Source organism: Dermacentor andersoni, chromosome 2, assembly GCF_023375885.2.
Source record: "Dermacentor andersoni chromosome 2, qqDerAnde1_hic_scaffold, whole genome shotgun sequence".
Lineage (NCBI taxonomy): Eukaryota > Metazoa > Arthropoda > Arachnida > Ixodida > Ixodidae > Dermacentor > Dermacentor andersoni.
Window position 1 is genome coordinate 83481864 of NC_092815.1, and position 20039 is coordinate 83501902.

The following is a 20039-nucleotide window of genomic DNA, read 5'->3' on the forward strand; positions in this document are numbered from 1 at the left end:
AACACTGTGGGAGAAGGCCCACAAGATGCAAACACAGTGAGACAAAAAGCAGTGAGACAACTCTCACTTGCGCCATCTTGCACAACAAAGGCACGAGAGCGTCTGATTGGCTGTCTGAGCAAGCTCTGCGGACGGGCCAGGATAATTTTTTGCAGGGGGGTGTCGACGGCTTGCCCGAGGCAGCGCAGTCACGGTAGGGAGAGTGGTTAGATGGAGCCGTGCTGCTGGGCTTCTCCGGCACTTCGAGGGAAAGCCAACTTCTGGGGGCACTTTTCCGCTGCTTGATATTCGCTATATTGGAAGTTGCTATTTTTGTTCGATCTAAGCGTAACTTTTGCTATATATACTCATTGTAATTATACTGTGTTAAAAAATTGTTCAATATATAGAATATTTCAATGTAAACGGGTTCGATATAGTCGGGTTCGACTGTAAAAAAAATCGATCAGTGACTGTACTTAGTTGCACGAAACATCGAATTTTAATATAACCAAATTTGAATATAACAAATTAAATTGCAGATTTTACTTTCTTCATTAAAACGTGGTTTATCTGTGCCAAATTTACCAGCTTTAGATGCTCTAATGGATGCAGTTTACAGAACTGTGGTATCTGTTTTTGGTGGAGAGTTCCAGACTTACCGATTTTCGGCAATTTCTATAAGAGATTCCTGGCCCTAAGTCATAATTCTGCTTCCGGCAATGACTGGGATGTCTAACATGTCCACCCCTCAAAAATTTCTGCGGGGAACTTTGGCAGAGGCCTCTCTATATGATGTGCATAACCTTGACTCAGGGTGTGACCGAAGGTATAATGTGCTGGAAAAGGTCTACCATTTTTTTTTTCAGAAACCTCTTAGTGCATATTTTAGTTGACATCTACTATGGCACTACGTTTTAAAAATTTGTTGATAGTGGCACACATAAAAAATTTAAAATTAGTACTTGCCAGATAGTGCATACTACTGTTCAATCCATAGCCATGGTGCATTCCTGCCAGGTGTGTAGTGCATACTACTGTTTAGTGTATAGCCATGGTACATTCCTACCAAGTATACATTAAAGATGTTCCACTGTGCTTTACCTCGCCAACTGTGTTTCACTGCAGTAAAGGTTAGTGCATGTATCGGCCAAATCATTAACATGGATCGGCTGCGTGTTCCAGAGAACAGATGAGGACTTGTCCATTGTGTGCTGTTAATCCTTCCGTGAAGCTTCCATTCAGTTAGTGGTACAGTGAAAGCAATCAGAATTGGACAGTGGATTAACCTTTCTCCTAGTTCTTTTTTCTGGTTGGCTGAGGAGACCGGTATCTCTTGCTGTGCTTCACGGAATTGGTGAGATTGTGTTCGGTACAGATGGAGGCACTGTTACCGTCTTAATTTTGACTTGAGGGTCTGCACATCTTCACGAATCTCATCTAGCCAGTTGTCGCAATTTTTCTGACATCCTGATTGTAAACCCTCAAAATGGGATGAGGTGCTCTGGCATATGTTGTTGCAACAAATAGCACATTGCCATCTTTTGTTCTGAAAACAAAGCTGCATGCATGTACATTCAGATGAGAAGTGACCACTCCAAGGAAGCTTAAGTGAGAATACCGTGATGGTTTTTGTGTTCTTGAAGTCAATTGCCAGCTTTTTTGTAACTGCAAAATTCACCATTGGGCAATGAATTGAGTGCAATTATTTTTTTTTTTGCTTCCTACCACACAAGCAAGCACATGCAATGCAGTTTAGGCAGTTTTCGTGTGACAGAAAAGTATGGTCAGGAGAGGTTAATTAACAGTTTCTTCATGGGATTTGCTGCAAGGCATATGTAATAAAAAAAAAAGCGGGGGCATTGAGCAGATCCATGCAGCCTTTTGTGATGCAGGTACTGTAACAATGAGTTAGCACATTTGTTGTTATCCAACATCTGTAGTCCTCTGGAACATTAGACTTGAGTTTGGCCTTTGTGAGCATCTTGTGCCCAATATCCTGAGTTCCAGGGCATAGCTGCAGAAGGTGATGACTGTGCACCGTAGATGCATGTTATGCAACTGTAGGATGAGCTACCATTTTGGCTGTTGCAGAGGGCCTGATGCAGCTGCTGCAAGACCTGGGCAAGGCACGGCTCTATCTGGGCCAGTACAGGTGTCGGCAAGCTATCGAAACGCTGGAGGCCCTGCAGCCCCACCAGTATTCCACGGGTTGGGTGCTCGCTGCCCTGGGCAGGGCACATTTTGAGCTGGGGGAGTATGACAAGGCAAGCATTCATAGTGCCTATTGACTGTGGGAAGATTGCCTTAGTTGCTTGGTGGTGCCTCTTTGCTGCTTTGCTGTATTTACTTCGCTGTTTGCACTGCATCTCAAGAAAATTGAGTGTTGCGTTTTGCTTGAAATAACATTTGGCAGTAACTTGGGCAAGTGCATAGAAACTGGTGCAACGCAAATAACCTCGAAAAATGTGACCCCTTAATCCCAGTGTTGCGAACTCGATACATATCAGACATACGCAGAGTCGACATTAACATGCAGAAATTCCAGGCTAGTTTTGGTCTTTGTGAGTGATCTGTAGGCAGTGCTTTTCATTTCAGGACAATAAACTGAACTAACCAAAAATTGGCTGGAGTTGTGTTTGAACTGTGGACTGCACAGTTTGTTCATATCTGCCATTGCCATGAGTGTGCTGAATGGTTTCCGTGCAGCACAGCTAAAGTTTCTGATTATTTGACACCACTGTGCTATACGATGCAGATGTTAAATGCCGCCCTGCATGCCTAGCTAGTGTGACAAAGTTTTCATGTGAGATCTTGGTGCATTTCAGCAGTATTATTTGCAGAGAGCAAATGTGGATGGATGCCCTGTTCTTCTTGTAGGCTGCCCGTGCCTTTGAGACGCTCAGGTCTATTGAGCCACACCGGCTACAGGGCCTGGAGTATTATAGCACAGCCTTGTGGCACCTGCAGAGGGAAGTGAGCCTTTCTGCTCTTGCTCAAGACATGATGGATCTGGACAAGACAGCGCCAGAGGTGCGTGATTGCCTTGTGAGACTTGAGATTTGGCTGCTTCTTGATATGATTTGAACAAAAGAAACTTGTAGTGGAATAACTTCTTCTGTGGAGCTGCAGTTGAACTTCCTTTGATTGTAGTGTTTTACTGGCTCTTACACCATTGATTGTAAGCTTGCTTGCTTTGCAACTGATCTGTTAACCATTGGAGCCAGCCTGCTCATGTTTCTGGGAATAAAATTGGACATACTTTGCATAGGAAAGTACTTTAGCTAAACCCGAAGAACCTGGAGCAGGCTGCATATACAGTCGAAGACCGATAATTTGGACTCCATGGGACACGTAAATACGTCCAAACTATCGAATGTCCGAAAAAACGAATGTATCCAAAAAAAGATTACTTTATTTACTTTGTAAGGCCCCTGTGCAAGGAACAAGTAGTTGATTCATTGCTGCAAGCGTTTCCTCGTATGTGCAACCAACTGGGCCTGCATTTCTGCCAGTTTTGAGTTGCGCTGTATGCCGATAGAAGGACTGCAAAGGCTCGAGTCAGATCCGCATGCAAAGGCTCCAGAGTACACGGCACATGATCGTCCGGGTCAGAGTCGTCGCTGTTTGGTAGTGGGAGAACTTGCTAAATTATTTCATCATTGTTCAGTTTGGTACACGACGAAACCGTGCTGCCGACATCTGCAAAGTCTTCAAATGTAATGGCGGGACGAATCTGCACACTGCATGCAAACTAGCAGGCCATCAACGATGTCTGCATTTGAGTTCGTTGTGGTAAGCGGCAGTTCAGCCTTTTCAGTTGCGGAGTCAGTCTCATTCAGACTGCGAGGGCACTGTTGGTGCCATTTGACGCGGCCTGTCCATAACTTCTCAAGAAAGACTTCTTGGAGCCAGCAGAACAATGTCTGGAACACAAACTAAACAAGCAGGCACAGCATGGCAGAATGCTGTCTGGAAGGCAAACTCAACAAACAGAATTGCGATAGCGGGCCATGTGCGGGGATGCTAGAATAGGATGCGATAATCACAATGCTGATACGACGTCAGAATTCAGGCAAAGCCTCCAAGATTGGCATTAGCATTTAAATCTCTGGGGCACAGAGCTGCAACCAAGGCTAGGCCTCAGAGACTACCATCTGGTGTGTAATCTCTGAGGCCATACTTGATGTCTCGTGGAGGTTGTCTGAGGAGATAATGGCGGCAGAGTCAGCAAGTATGCTACAGCCACAGATAGAATCGGGGTAATCTAATTTAGGGCTGGAAGCTGTCCAAAATATTCGTTGTCTTTACACATCAAAGGGACACTAAAGCGAAACAATAAATCAGTTTAGACTAATGAAGCATTGCTTGAGAACCCTGCAGGCAGTCATTTAAAAAAAAATAGTTTGATTATTAGATGAGAAAATGAACGTCCAAGTATCAGTATTTGAATTTCGCACTGAAACCCCAACGCTGGTACGCCAGCGTGACATCAGGGATTCCAAAGTATGTTTTCGCATTTGGACCGCATTGGCTGAATAAAGGTTCCCGAAACTTGCGATGTTTAATATTTGGTTCCTTTAGAACACAATGTAGTCAATCTGTACCGCTATATATAATGTGGGGTTCTCCTCCGTACTCTTGGGACAAAGGAACGACAACACAGTAGTGCAAACAATCACAAGGGCATTTATTGCACCTTTCATAGATCAATGCCTGCTATCCGAGTTGCTATCCACAAAACATGCCGATGGGCGCGCGACAAATCTAGAAGTCCGATTCACCGTGACCGGATAGCGAGCGAATATGTTCGCCCCATGCTGAATGCCAACGCCTGGTCGTTCGCGCATACAGTCACGCGAACGGTTGCGCGTTCGAAGGCGGCCACGCGAGACGGTCTCGCAGAAGCTTGGATCAGCGCACGCACGGCACGTCCGAGCTGCTTGCCGTCCCGCCGCCCAAGAGGAAGCACCTTGTCTTTCGGCGCCCAAGTAACCCCGCCTGTCGGCGGCGTTAGCAGCGCAACACTTGCGCCATCTTTCGTACTGCGCCTCAACCACTCCGACCGCCGCGGGCGCCAGGCCATGCGAGCCGTGCGGGATGCGTGAGAGTCGCGCATCCCCACAATAATTAGTAGGCCCTAGAAGATGCCATCAAAATCCAAGACGTCGCAGCCCCCAGGTGCGAGAACTTAAAGGGAAGCTGAAACACTTTTTGAAAAAAATGAGTTCTCTGCGGCATTCTACAGTTTTGAGTCCCCTGAACACGAATATCTGGTTGAAAAAGGGCGGAAACAAACGCAAGCGGCTGTTTTTCCAAGAAAACGCGCACCAGCGCCTCAGGGCATTGCGTGAACGCCGCTGTTGCCTGTGATTGGTCGGGGCCGCTGTGACGTCATTCACGGCAGTCGCCGGTCGGCGCCACCGTTTCAGAGCGTAGCACGCTGTTCTGTTCTGGCTTCATAGCTGAGTCAAAGTTGTTTTTTATTCTAAGGCTGAGTTGTAAGCATTATGGAACGTTCTCGCTGTCTCGGACAGCTTGTGTTTTCGCCGTACATGTTCGAACCGACCGCCGATACGGAAAACGATGGCGGCAACGATGATGTTGAGTGTGCCAACAGCGAGAGCGATGTGTGCACCTTCTCGCGCGTTGGAAATCTTAGCTGGTACGTATGTTGTTTTTTTTTTTTTCATGTAGCTGCACGTTCCAATGACGGGAGAAAAAATGCACTAAGGTGTCACTGGGAACTTGCTGCTGGAAGAATGCCGAAGCACTAACTTCTCATTAGATTGTAAGCACGGGTGCAATTACGCGATGTCAAGCACCTTGCCGCTGCTTGTCTAAAGTTCCGTGGTTTTTTGCGTGTTGATACACGATCGCGAACATAAGTGCCGCGTTTGGCTACTTGAAGCTCTTCAACATTATCTGCCTGTGTCACACTGGCTGCTTCAAACTCTTCGATTGGTGATGGTAGTGGAACAGGTTCATCAGGGGCTCAGTTCTCTAGGTGTTCTGCTAGAACCTGAAAAAGTGCAAGGCATGGATGTCATGAATTTCAGCATATAAGCAAACATGACAACAGTTGGATTACTTCCAGTAATTGAAATACTTGTTCAGTAATTTATGTGATGGATTAGTTGTCTAGTGATTTAACAATGTGAATTATTTGGTGTCTGTAATTTCATGGCTGAAGTAATTTATTAATTGCGTTAAATATGCACCAGTAAGTTGTGTACGGTGCCAGAACGTTGGTAGTGTCATGAGGTGTCGTGGAGGAACATGGGGGGGGCATGAAATGTTGGCAAGTGTATGTTACCTTGAAGAAAGGTTGGCGTGCCTTTAAACTTTGCTTTTTGCTTCTTGTATGCATGAAAACTTTTTGGAAGCAATCGTAAAGTAATACCATTTTTGAAGGCGGTAATCGGTAATGTAATTCAAATCGATGATTGTAATAAGAAAGTAATGAGTAATGTAATATAATTACTTTCAAATAATAATTTTGTCATGCCTGACACATAGCTAGTTCTCTAGGTACAAAGGCAAGAAAACATTTTTTGTGCAGCAGTGATGCCTGTATTGGGCTAGACGACGTCGAACGCTGACAAGTTCAATACCTCACAACGTTACTTCATTATTTGAGCCCGTTCACATTGCCACGGGCGCGGCTGTGCCGACACTTGTTTTTGCGGCATTTCGCTGCTGGTAGCAAGCTGCGAGTGCGAAATCTACGGAACGAAGTTTTTACACGCCGAGTTCAACTACTGTATCGCGAGCATGAAAATATTACCGTAACGCCTCATGTCGTGTGATTTTAACACGAATGCTGAACAGCTAAACCTGCGGGCACCGCGTGGTAGGACGAATAGCAAATATCACGTAATGCACAAGCGTACCCCCGGTCAATTATTTCACCGTATCAAAACAGCACCGCACAAACAGCCGTGGTACAGTGTTCCGTGACACAGCAGAGGGGAAAAGCAGGATGAAAACGGCAAGCTGTTTGCACGCATGTGCATATTCCCGGCTGTGCCTCCACCTCGCTTCGTCAAAGGCCGCTGTAAGGCCGTTTGTTCGACACTCAGGTGATCATCTGTGTAAAACATTGCCCGTGTGCACACTAAAACCCTTACCTCACCCTTTCTCCTCTTGGCGAAGGCCGCTCTTGGAGGTGGTGAGGTGTTTGTCTTGTGGGAGAATATAGACGGAACAACGCCGGGCTTCAGTCGTGCCGATATAATTGGAATACCGATTGCCCACATCGTTGTCAAGCTCCAATGATAACCACTGTCGCGGAAATGCTCTGAGCACAGCACAGTTGATTTCGTCGGCACGAAATTATCTCTCCTCACCGCATGGACCCACTGCGCTGCAAGTTTCTTGTCCTTCGGGAACATGTGAAACACCACATCGTCTCGGCCGCCTGTGTTCGCACAGCCGAATGTGCACAGAACGAGGGCAGGTTAGGCGCCCTTGGCTGTAGGCACTCACGCAGCACAGAAAGGAAGCACAGTTCACGAAAATCGCAAAAGAAAACAAACGTCAGCGGCGGCATATCTCTCGTAGCGTAGTTTAGTAAAGCGCAGGACGGGAAGAAACATGCCAGCATATGCAGCATGCCGGTCCGGCAGTACGGTCCCCGTGAGTGACGTCACTCTCGCCGGTTCTCTCCTCTAGCAACCACATCACCCGGCGCTCCGGGAAGTGACGGGGGGGGTGTCTGCGGGGGGGATTTAGAAAGCTATTTCTGCCCCTTATATTAACAAAACAAATAAAAAAATTTCAGAACCGTAAATGAATAGGTCTGTTCTTCCCAACCCCAGCAATTCATGGAAATTGAAAAGCGCTTCAGCTTCCCTTTAAGTAGGTGTCACCACCTGTATTTCGTTCTTGCACTTTTTCTGGCTTACCAAATGTCCTATCGCTGTAAGAGTGGTGTTTTTAGTGTTGTATAATGGTAATTTACTGATGCAGAAGAAATCATTTTTCACTTTAGTGTCCCTTTAAGTATATGGGGCCGTTGGCAGCACTGTGAAGCTTTACGAATTACCGAGCATGTCCAGATTATTGCTGTCCGATTTATTGGTCGGTGACTGTATACAACTTGCCACACATTGAAATATCTGCTACTACAATCATAAATAAGGAGAACTGAGTGACTGTTTACTCTTTAGTAATGTCACAACCATGTCAAACTGGGAGAGTGAAACCAAGGAAAGCATGAGGAAAAATGAGCTATTTCTATTATTGAACTGCTGATGGAAGAAAGCACAACCTCGACATAACTTGGGAGCCGAACCTATAGCCTCCACATGACACAGCTGATGCTTCAGCAAAAGAAGTATGGTGATGCTCCCCCGCCTCCCTCTTGCCTATCATTATTATTATTAAAAGGATACAAGTTCTGTTGCAAAAAAATTATCTTACATTTCTAATTTGACAGTGAAATTAAAGATCTTTTTGTTTTTTGTTTCCACATATGTACTGAGATTTCGGTGCATGGTAAAGAACCCCAGGTGGTCAGAATTATTGCAGAGACCCCCACTATGGTGCGCCTCATAATCAGATCGTGGTTATGTCATATAAGACCCCTGAATTTCATTTTAGTATCATTTTTTGTATGCTTTCTTTGTCTCCATTGTCTGTCAGTTTGGTGTGGTTGTTAACAACTGTCGTGCCTGTTCATCTTGAGTACATTGCTTCTCTCTCATTGCGGTGTAGACATGCTGTGCGGCCGGCAACTGCTTCAGTCTGCAGAGAGAGCACGAGACAGCAGTGCGCTTCCTGCAGAGAGCAGTTCAGGCGGACCCGGACTTTGTCTATGCATACACGCTACTCGGGCATGAGTTGACAGCCATGGAAGAAATGGAGCAGGCCCTGTCTGCCTTCCGCAGTGCTATGTTGGTCAACCCTCGCCACTACAATGCCTGGTATGCCTGACAAGTGTAGTTTAGCCCATGCACCTGCCGACCAATCCTTCCTGAAGGGGATAATTATTCTTGCTTGTTTTTCTTAATACAAAGCATTTTTTGCCAACGTTAGGCACTTTGAGTCTGTCAATCTGTCTAGCCTCTTACGCTTTCGTGATGCCACCATGGCAGTTTAACTGCATATATATGCATGACATAACATAAGTGACATGACATGCATGTCATGATCTAGCCTCTTGTGTCCTGATGCCATCGTGGTCATCGCCTAAGTGAATTTCATCATGACGTGAATGTCATGATGTCATCGTTTTGCTTCTGTGGTCACACGGAGGCTTGCATAATTCAGACAGTTGCTTACTTTGCACAAGCATGTTTGCCCATCTGGCAACTGAAGAGCACCGAACAACGCTAGATAGCCAGCTGCCTGAAAAATGCTTTGCATAACATTGATTCCTGCAGTGCATCGGATCTGCACAATTGTCTTTTTGTCAGTAGTACGAAAAACTCATTTAGACTTTCTTTCACTTCGGTTGATTCAGTGAAACAATATTGATTTAGAAGTTTGGTGGCAGTTGAGGTTATGGGGGTGTTCCACATTTGCCTGTTGCACTGCCCATTGTGGGTCGCACATTGCTGCAATGCCACTTGTTTTAGACAGCCTTGACTGCATGCTGCTCGCAATTATGCTGTGCACAAATTTAGTTTGAAGCTTTCTGTTGGCACTTGAGCTTTTGTATTCTGTCCAGTAAGCATACAGAACAACTTGGTAGGCGCTCGTAGCATTTTTAGCCAGTAGGCCATGGACCTCAATGCCAGTTCACGCCAGGCCACACACAAAATCTTGAGCCCAATGACCTTGCGTCTTAGCTGCTAGTTTTCTGTGACAGCTTATCACACACCATCACGTTTTGCTGGCAGTGAATTATTGTCATTGCTGCACTTGCAATGTCGCTAGGCCTAATCAAAGCTGCTGCTTCACTGACCTAAATGTACAGTTTGGTGCAGAGTCAGTGACTGTTTCCCCCGTTGACCTAACCGCACTCGGAAAGCCAAGAAATGGTGTTGCCAACCAAGGGAAACTGCAGGTGACAAACTGAAGAGCAGAAGCATTGTTCATGATCGCAGTGCTTGTCACATTGCGAGTGCAGATCTTGTTTCAAAAATTAAGTGAGAAGCCATGTGGTGTCAAATTGCGGTTATTGTTATAAATTGGTTTTGTGGAGCAGGTGGAAGTGTCCAAATAATTGAGCGTCAGAAAATTTTGTCGATGGCTCTATCTTTTTGGTGTTCCACTTGAACCTTTCTCCATTCTTTTTCACATCCTACTAACATCTGCAAAGGCAAGCAGAGTCTCAAAGTAGAACTACAGCACATACCACCCTTGCAAGTGGAGTGATGACAGTGTAGGCATGTGTAAAGGAAGATAATTTTATTACATCATTTAGTCTGAAGGAATTTGTCTGTCAAGAATACTTGAACTTTGTCAGTACCTGGTAGAGTTTGCAGAGATGTGTGTTGCCCTTGTGTGTGACTATTGCTTTCTTCCTGCGCCTGTCCAGGTATGGAGCAGGTATGATCTACTACAAGCAGGAACAGTTTCATTTGGCGGAGCTGCACTTCAAGCGAGCACTCCAGATCAACCCGCAGAGCTCTGTGCTCCTTTGCCACGTTGCAGTGGTAAGTTTCGTGTATGCCACTGTCTGCATTTGTGTTGGTGCTAAGTGTGCGCGCTTGTGAATCTTATACAAGTGAGATGAGGGTGATCCTTATCGAAAAAGTTAGGTAGTTCTCATATGTTCCCGACTCTCTCCTCATTATATACATTTTCAGAGTCAACACATATTCACTACAATATGTCAGTAGTGCTATGCTGGATTAGTGTGGACACCTCTGTTCATATGATGCTTAATAGACCCTGATGCAAAACGTTCATGAGCATACTGCTTCCAGCATTTTCTGGCTAGGAAATGGATTTTAGCACATATAACCTTCACATAATATTCGACGAATGCGAGCAAAAATGGGTAGTGTTTGTTAAAAAATCATGCCTTGAGGTCTGGCTTCACACATATACCAAGTGCATTGCTGTAAAGCCTTGCCTGAATGTAAAATTGGCATTCAAATTTAGCCCTGCATTGCCTTGAAACTGCACCGTGCTTCAACAGAGAGCAGCAGGGGAAGTGGTGATGACTAAACATAGAAAGATTGTCTTGAAGCTTTGCTTCATGCTCATAATTGGGCCAGGTTGCTTTAGCAATGATTTCAAAGGTGTCGTGCATGTTTTTGTGTGGGTTATGCGTGGATAGTTTTCCCACTTTTCTGTGAGTTGTAGTTGGGGATACAGATTAAATGCAGGGACGGGTAACTCAGTCGAACTCATTTATAATGAACTTCATAGTTCCGTGAAAAGTTGTTGTTGTATCCGTAGTTCGTTATATGTGAACTTGCCCTTCAAGACATAACAATTAATAATACTGAAGCTGGCACCGGCAGTTACGATTCAACACCACTTTGGTCCGAAAATCAGGTTTTCGTTATCTTCTTTTTTGTTTCGGCTCCTACCTGTATCCAGCTGTAAGTTTCCATTAAAAACATCATATAAAGAACGAAATGCAGTGTCATAGCTCTTTCAAAACACCGCCCAGCCAGTTTAGATCACTTGCCGTTTTGAATTTACGAGCGCGGCTGCCTCCATTTCTGTTTCAAGAGCTTGTGATATGTTTTGCTATCAGTGGGGCATGAGTGTATCCTGCATACAATAACGAAGCATTTTAGTTGGTTGGAAGTGCAAACTACTGCAGCTTGCTGGCATTTTGCAAAGGCCTTGCCATCATATCTGCAGCATCACCACATGTGTGCCAAGAGCTGTTATGTCATGTTTATGTTATGTTAGTTATGTTTTCTATGTCACTTTGGCTGCAATAAATAATACGAATAAGCATAGTGCACATGTTGCTGTATGATGCCGCATAGATAGCTTCGCAAAAATGAGAGTGCCATCGTCGTGGCCTTGAAGATTGCACCAGCGCTCCTGCCAGCTAGCTGTCTTGGAGCCCACCACAGCCGTACTGTCTTGCCCTGAAGCACACGAAAGACGTGACTTGAAAGCATGATTATCCTAGCATGATGAAAGAAAGTGACTTACCATATTTGCTCGATTCTAACGTGCCCTCGATTGTAATGTGCACCTGTTTTCCGTGACCTAAAAAAGAAATGTATTTTACAGTACTGCGCACCTCTTTCTTTCATACAGAAATACAACTTTCTCTCATTTGTAAAAACAAAGATTTACTTGCAATGCGCTCAAGTTGTGATAAATAAAGAAAGGCACAGTTTTGCTCGAAAGGCAAAACATCGATTGCGATGGCAAATTAGTAGACAGCTACATGAAAAGTCAGGATAGTAGTTTTATCTGCCGTATAAACTTGTAAACATTTGCTTACTAAATGAATTAACAAGCATGGTGTCACGCTGGCGCAAGCAAACATGAACACGTCTCACTCAATGACCACGGAAACTCTCTATCAAAACACTGAACGGAAGAAGTGCGGTAGCAGGTGTGAGCAAATTGACCTTTGTGCGGCCTCTCGCTTCAACGTGGACTAAGGGATGAGAACACAGTGCACTGCGCCTAGGTGTGTAGACTCTGTCTACATCGCAGATCGCTTTCAAGATAGGGGCCGCACGGTCGCACCGTACGCAGCAACCACCGGAATAGAACGCCTCTCCTGTTTGCGCCAATCTCGCGCTCAAGTTTCGGGAACTTTGAATGCCCATGATGCAGCCAGATTTCCATCAGTCTCCGCAGACGTGATCACTTTCCTTTCAATTGCAGCATCGGGATGAACTCAGCATGTCTTCGCAGTCGGCATTTCCATGCTGATAGAGCGAACACAGAAAACGCTAGGACGTACGGTGGACTAACCCAAGCCAGCCTAAGCACACTTACTACAGCACATGCAGGTAGCGATGGCAGCTAGGCTCAAAGCGTATACGAGGCAGCCATTTTGAAATGCCGATGGCGATATGTAACACAGATTTAGGGTTGTACTCGATTCCAACGCGCACGCAATTTTTGGACCCATTTTAGTGGAAAAAAGGTGTGTGTTAGATTAGAGTAGAGACGGTATGCCACAGTGTCTGAAATCAGCGTGTGGTGCTTGCTCATCTCACTGGGCATATCTTCGTCGTGGTTGGTCTGGAGCGAGGGGTGGAATGCTGTGTGCCTAGTTCAGTCACGCTTCCGTGCACTGCAACTTTGCATGCGCCCCCCCTTCTACCACCATTGGATTTGAAGTGTTCATTGTAATTATACGGTGCTTTTTAAAATGTTCATTATGCTGTTAAAGGTTGGTATAATAAAGTTGGTAACATTGGCAATTCACTTCATCAAAATTTTATTATATTGAAACTTGATCTTTTATGCAAATAAGTACAGTCGGATATAGGGATTTTCTTACATGCACAGCCACCATTGACTAGAAAAGGAGACGTATGCCAACCTACCCCCCACTTTCTCCACTTAGCTCCCTGCGCCACCTCCTTTCCCTTTGCTCGTGCGGGAAGCTGGATCTCGTCGAGCCATCTTGGCTCACCCTCTCACCCAAAGCACGCATCGTGTATGCATGGTGTGGTAGGATCTTAATGCACTTGGGCTTTATATGGTACATGACACTTCCAAGCTTGAGTGGTCTCTGTTGGTCACGTAGTGCCCGATTTGAGAGGTGCGTTTGCAAGTAGCTACTTGCAATTCAGTCGTTTGACCACCTGTGTCCGCGGAAGTTTTCATTTATGTTCTCAGTGTGAAATTTTGATATATTAAAATAGTGTATAAACATACTTCATTATATTGAGGTTCTAAATACGTAGTGTTCAATACACAAGAAGCTATAAAAAGTTAAATACTTCAATATATCGAGAATTTCATTATATTGAAGTTCATTATATTGAGATTTAACTGTATTGAGGTTCAAGATACAGTGGGACCTCATTGATAAGATCCCATTGTGTCCGATTTCCCAGTGCTAATGTTCGTGTTCGAGAACACAAAAATTTACCCAATATAGTTACGCTTCTTCTTTATAATTTCATACTTTACCAGAAAACATGATCTTTCGGGCCCAACATTAACTACATTGCCAAATTATAATTGTATGGTACTGTCACGTGGTAGTGACAGTGAAGAAAGCCGCAAAGCTGTGAATGGCAAAACTAGTGTTTTATTGGGCAAACCTGTGCCCTCAACAATAGGCTACACTCAAAGCAGAACGATAGCGGTGAACACAGTCTGCGATCGGCGAAAATCTGATCAGCGGGTCAAGCGGGTCAGCTTTTATACATGAGCCATCGAACATTCCAGAGTAATCGCTGGTGCCCGCGTGTCTTCCAGAAAGTTCTACACCATTCGCATCGCACATACATGCAATCAGATTACAGAAGGTACGGTGACAACAGACAGGGGATAGAACCATCAATAACATTCCAGAAACTTCTAATACATGCAGGCACGTCCTGCGCTGTGCGATAACATTTGTTAGACGATGAAATGCGGTCATTCAATAAACACGTACACGTGTTAATACGTTTTCCTGCCGTTAGATCCAATGTAAACAAGAAAAGGTGCTAGGCGCATGCGATCGCGAACTGTAGCTGCCTGCCGCAGCAGCTTGCCCACAATACTCGACTGGCCATCTCACGTGAAAACACCGGTGTGCACTCAATTTTCTGTTCCGGTACCAGCTAATCTTCTTCCCGGTCATTGCATGTCACATTCACAGGTATTGCCACCAACCCTATTGCGTTAAGCATGTTACAAATGACGACAGGCCGACATGTCCGTCTCAAACATTCACTTTATTACCGCACCCTGTGACTCCCACCATGCCCTCCATTCGCGTGCATCATACTTTGTGCCACCCTAGGCTTCCTTCCTTTCTCACTGCCGCACTCATGCCACCTGGTCCTTCTCCTGGTAACTACAGTCAACCGTGTGCACGGCCTTAGAGAACGGCACCTTGCCTTGCCTCACCTGGACCTCTCAATCAACTTACGCTGCCATTCTCCTCAAAACTCTCTCTCCCCCCCCCCCCTCAAAATGAGAAGTTGTACGGGAAGAGAGGAACTGGGGTTCATGTTAAAGCACCAACTGGTCTGCATGGGCAATAACAGTTAGACAATGTCCTGTAGTAGGGTCACTCAAAACAAAGTCATTGTCACCTAAATCACTTAACCACGCGATATGAGCCACACTGCCACGGTGCCGATGTAGCTTAGACACTCTTAGCAGTATCACTCAAGGTGCGACTATCTATGAGCACAAGATTACCGTCTTTAATGGTTATTGGCTGCCAATGACGGTTGTAACTGTGCTTCTGTGCTTGCCAAGCAGCTGCTTGATGTTTCTGAGCTTACTTGAGGGCCTCCATAAAGCACTGCTGGAGTACTGCAGCAAAGGCATGGTGTGCCACTGCCAGATAGTCTGTATCTTCCTTGTCACCTGCGGGTTCCTATGGGGTGCGGAGCTCACAGCCATAACACAGCAAGGCTGGTGTACTATATCCAGTGACTATACTCTCTGCAGTACGCATGGTAAGGGCGATCTCGGGCATGGGCTGCTCCCAGTCCTTGTGGTTGGAGCAGTATGCTCGTAGGCACTGCTTAATGGTTCCATTGCGGCCCGCCGGTTGATATGGCACAGTGCGACGATCCTTAGTGCTCCGGTTTTGGGAGATTGCACCACAAAGTGCTTGTCACTTGTGATGGCCACAGATATGCCATGGCAACAGAAAACTGCAACCATGCACCCTAAGATTTTTGTACTTGTTGCCACTCGCAGAGGGAAACTTAGTGAATTTGTCAATAACTACTGGCAAGTATCTGTGGCCACGAGGTGTACGTTGCAAGGGGCCTGATAATATTGACACTAAGGTCTTGCATGGCAGCTTTGTCCCACTGACTATTCATGAGGCTCTCAGGCTACTGGTGTTGAGCTCTTGTGTGATGACAGACAGCACAGCACTGCACATACTTTGATACGCCAGCCCGCATGTCCAGCCAGACGAACCATGCTGAGACACAAGTCATGGTTTTGAAATACCTAGCGTGGCCTGCAGTGGAGTGATCGTGTGCCATCGTCAGTGCCAGATTTTGGAGGTGATCAGGTAGCCACAGTACCTTCTTGTTGCCTCTTTGCTGAACCAGCAGTCTGCTTTGTTCCAGTTCTGTTGTCTCTGCCAGATCATGAAGGCGGTGATCGCAGTCCAAGCTTGGGAGCCTAGTTCCTTGGACCACATTCTTCAGTTTTTAGAGACTGCCGTCAAGAGCCTGTTCTTGGATTAGCTGTCCTGTGTCACCTAAGAGTGTGGCATCCTCTTCCAATGCTACTGCTACTTGCTCAAATGTAATTTTTGCTTCAGTTTCTGGAGCAGCAATCGGGAACAGTGTCTCATGTAGACTGTCACTTGGGTGGTCTTCACAGTGGAGAGGTGCTTTGCTCAAGGCATCTTCGGGTATACTTGCTAGACCCTGTCTGTGCTTGATTCGGCAATTGAAGCCTGGAAGTCGTAGGACCTAATGCTTGACCCTGTGCAAAGCTTGCTTGGTGCTAAACATCTATGACAAGGACGAGTGGTCACAGGGAATCTCAAACTCGGTAAATTCAAGGTATGCCCTGAACTTGTTCACTGCCCACACTACTGCAAGGCACTCCCACTTCTGGACAGTATAATGGCTTTTGGCCTCTTTAAGAGCCCTGCTAGTGAAGGAAACAGGCTGCAGTCCATCAGAGCCAGCCTGCACTAGTACAGCTGCAATGCCGACACCGCTTGCATCAGTTTCAACCATGAAAGGTTGGTTTAGATCTAAGGATTGCTTGAATGCAGCAAAAGCCTGCTGTTGACTCTCTGCCCACTGCCATGGCTCATTCTTCTTTAAAAAGTCCTTGAGTGGACGTGCTGTGTGTGAGAAGTGTAGAATAATAGCCAGCAAGCCCCTGGAAGACTTGAAACTGCTTAATTGTGCTGGGTCTTTGGTAATCTAGCACTGCATGCACCTTTCCTTCATCTGGCCTGCCTTGCTCATGTGAGATGACATGGCCCAAGAACTTAAGGGACTGACGGCACCCGTATTTTATCCTGGTTAATCATAAGGCCAGCACCTTTAATTTGTTGCAGTACTTTCCTCACCTTCTCTATGCGACTCTCAAGCATCTCCAAATAGACTAGACATATATTGCAGAATGGTTGCTTGCTGGGCTAGTTGGTTCATTGCAACCTATGTAACAGTGCAAAGCATAAGGAAGGGACAGTGATAGAGACAAAGTGAAAAGAGCACTTTAACTCGGTCTCTATTGTCGTCCCTTCCTTATGTTTCGGGCTGTTACATAGGTTGTAGACTAGACCTTCATTTAAAAATGCCATGGCGAAGTGGTGATTGATTTCCTGTAGCACATCAAGGTGTGAAAAACTGCTCGGCTACCTGCCACCCTGAAGGGCATTCTGACGCATTCAAATGTACCCTGATGGCATAGGAAGATCGTTTTCATAATTTTGGCATCGCAAACAGGAATCTGAAAAAAATAACCCTTGCGAGAGATCGAACCTTAGGAACCACTGAGCTTGGCCAAGTTGTGGTAGCAACCAGTCCGTTCAAGGCATTGGGTAGGCAGGTACCTTGGTGCATGCATTCAACAGCCTGTAGTTTACAGCAAGCCGGTAGCCTCCTGTCTTCTTTGCGACAAGCAAGGGGATGATAGTCTAAGGGCTGCTGCTTTGCCTTATAAGACCCTGCTCTAGGAGGTCATGTACGCAGCCCTCAATGATTTTCTTCTTAGCATTCACTGGACGGAGTTTGCATTTCACAGGCGCACCATCCTCTGTGTCTATGCATTGCTGAGCTGGGTGTTACACCCAGGAATTGTAGTGAACAAAGGGCTGAAGTCATCAAGCACTTACTTCATGCTTGGTTGTAGTTTTGTTGCTACAGTGCAGTGCCTGCCCTCTTTGGTTGGAATGCTACTCCTTATGTCGGGAGCTTCAAGAACCTCTTCGAAGAGGGTGTGCAAGTGGTAAGACTTGTACACGTCTATTGCCACACCTCTATTATCTTCCTCTATTGCGAGCACTGTGGCTGGACCCTTGTTGCGCTTAGTGAACGGCACAATGCATTGTGGGTCCGTGCCAATAGTGCATCTGCCTTGTGCTAGATGTACATTGATGCCTGTAGCACTCAAAAAGTCTCCGATGAGAACAATGTCTCGACATAGGTCTGGCACACAAAGGAAGGGCTGGTTGCGGCTGCTTGCAGCCCACTGGATCTTGCACTTTAAGGATCTGGTAAACTGGGACCAATCTGTTGCCCGGCACAGTGCACACACCTGTGTCCCTAGCTTGGCCCCTGTCTCCTCTGCTACCTTTGCCCTTGGCATTCGAAGTAAGCTCACACTTGAGCCTGTATCCAGTAGGGCTTAGAATGTAGTATTCCTGATCTGGGGGGGGCACCTCCAGGAGGGGCTCCTTGCTGCCAACTGAAGCCACTACCTGCAATGCAGTGACGTAGGCAGTCGTGAGCTAGGTCACCGACACCTGCGCAGCGACGGCAGGTAGACCTCCTTATGTTGCGCTGTTGGTATCCCTGTGACGGCGCTGCGAAAGGTGGCCTTACAGCACGAGCAGTCAGACTGTGCAGCTGGTCTCGATGGTAGGATGGCTGTATCGCCACGGGATGCAACGGCCAACAGGATGCTGCTGATAGAGACTGAAACGGTGCAACAGCCGCAACCGTCAGTACTCTGGGCTGCGTTCCGGGCAGTGCAGTCACATTTACAGTTGACTGGAAGGCAAGGTCCCTTGCCACTAGGTCTGTCGGACATGGCAGCGGCTTGTACTGCAACCGCCTCCAAGCACGCGCTATGAGGCCGTCAGCTGCCTTAGCCAACGCCACAAGATTGACAAGCTGTTTGCTTTCTAACAAATCTTGGAGATGTGGGGGCATTTGCTGAAGCACGCGGCCAACCTTTTCCGATTCCAAAACTTTGCTGCCGATCCAGTCATAATAGGCTGTGATCATGTAAACAAATTCTCTTAAATTTTCTTGTTGGTGCTGCGGATGGAGCTCAAGTTCTTATTGGCACTGACCCAGTTCTTAGCAGTGCTTCATGCCAATAGAAGAGAGTTCCACAATGAAGGCTGCAGTAAATTCCTGCCACAATGCAAATGTGGTCACGAAGTGCCATCCCAACTTTGCGCTGCCCTCCAGAAGAGCAGGCACAATGTGGGTTAGCCTTTGGCAGTGGCAACACTGATGACCAAACAAAATGTCTGCAGCCGGTCTAAAAGCTTCTTGTGGGACTGAATGTTGTTGAATCTGCTCTATTTAGGGAGCTGACCTCTTGCGGAGTGCAGAGCGACACCGCCTGACTGTTCAACTGCCACTGCTGCTGTCACAAAACCTGCTGGCACTGTCTTGGCTGCCATCAACCTTTTTGTCAAACTGCTGCCGTGATTTGCTCACATTGCACGCAGAGATGCTGCAGCCAATCTTCAGGCATGTTCACTGCTGCCATGTCCGTGTCGATTGTGGACAAGCCCCCACTTGTAACGAACGACGGTAATGATACGTCCATCGCAAACATTCACTGTATTACCGCACTCCGTGACTTTCCCACCAGCTGGTCCTTCCGCTGGCAACTACAGTCAACTGCGCGTGGCCTCCAAGAACTGCACCTTGCCTTGCCTCACCTGGAGCTCTTAATCGGCCTACGCTGCCACTCTCACCTCACAAGCACCCTCACCTATCTGTTTCATAGCTCGGGGGTGTAGTGCTCCTGGACAAGTACTGCACGCATTTAATAGGCCATAATCCAAATGTGCAGATGTTCCCAGCTGCAGGCAGCGTGAAGTGAGCTTCTTGTTTCACTCTGGTGCCATCGTTTTCCGGCGTCGCCCACCAGCTCGATTTCGTTTCAGCAGCTTACCCAGGTCAAATTTTTGGAACGCAAACGTAAGTTTGCCGAAAAAACAGCACGTCTTGGGCCACTCAGGCCCCTCCAGCTGGCCCCTCCAGTTTGGTGTTGACATCTCAAGCTGTAGCATTTTGCACAACGCTTTGCATTACATAGATGTCAACTGCTGTTCA

The 20039-nt window shown here is 46.4% G+C and overlaps 1 protein-coding gene across 2 annotated transcripts in view; it reads left to right on the forward strand.

Annotated features, from left to right (window-relative positions):
* The window catches only part of Cdc27 (cell division cycle protein 27), a 61608-nt gene that overhangs the window by 23629 nt on the left and 17940 nt on the right, over positions 1–20039 (forward strand). For both annotated transcript variants that reach the window (XM_050188643.3, XM_050188644.2), the window contains exons 10-13: positions 2074–2246; positions 2860–3012; positions 8698–8906; positions 10466–10583. In XM_050188643.3, the coding sequence (XP_050044600.1) occupies positions 2074–2246; positions 2860–3012; positions 8698–8906; positions 10466–10583 (653 nt within the window). The remainder of the gene's footprint in view (positions 1–2073; positions 2247–2859; positions 3013–8697; positions 8907–10465; positions 10584–20039) is intronic.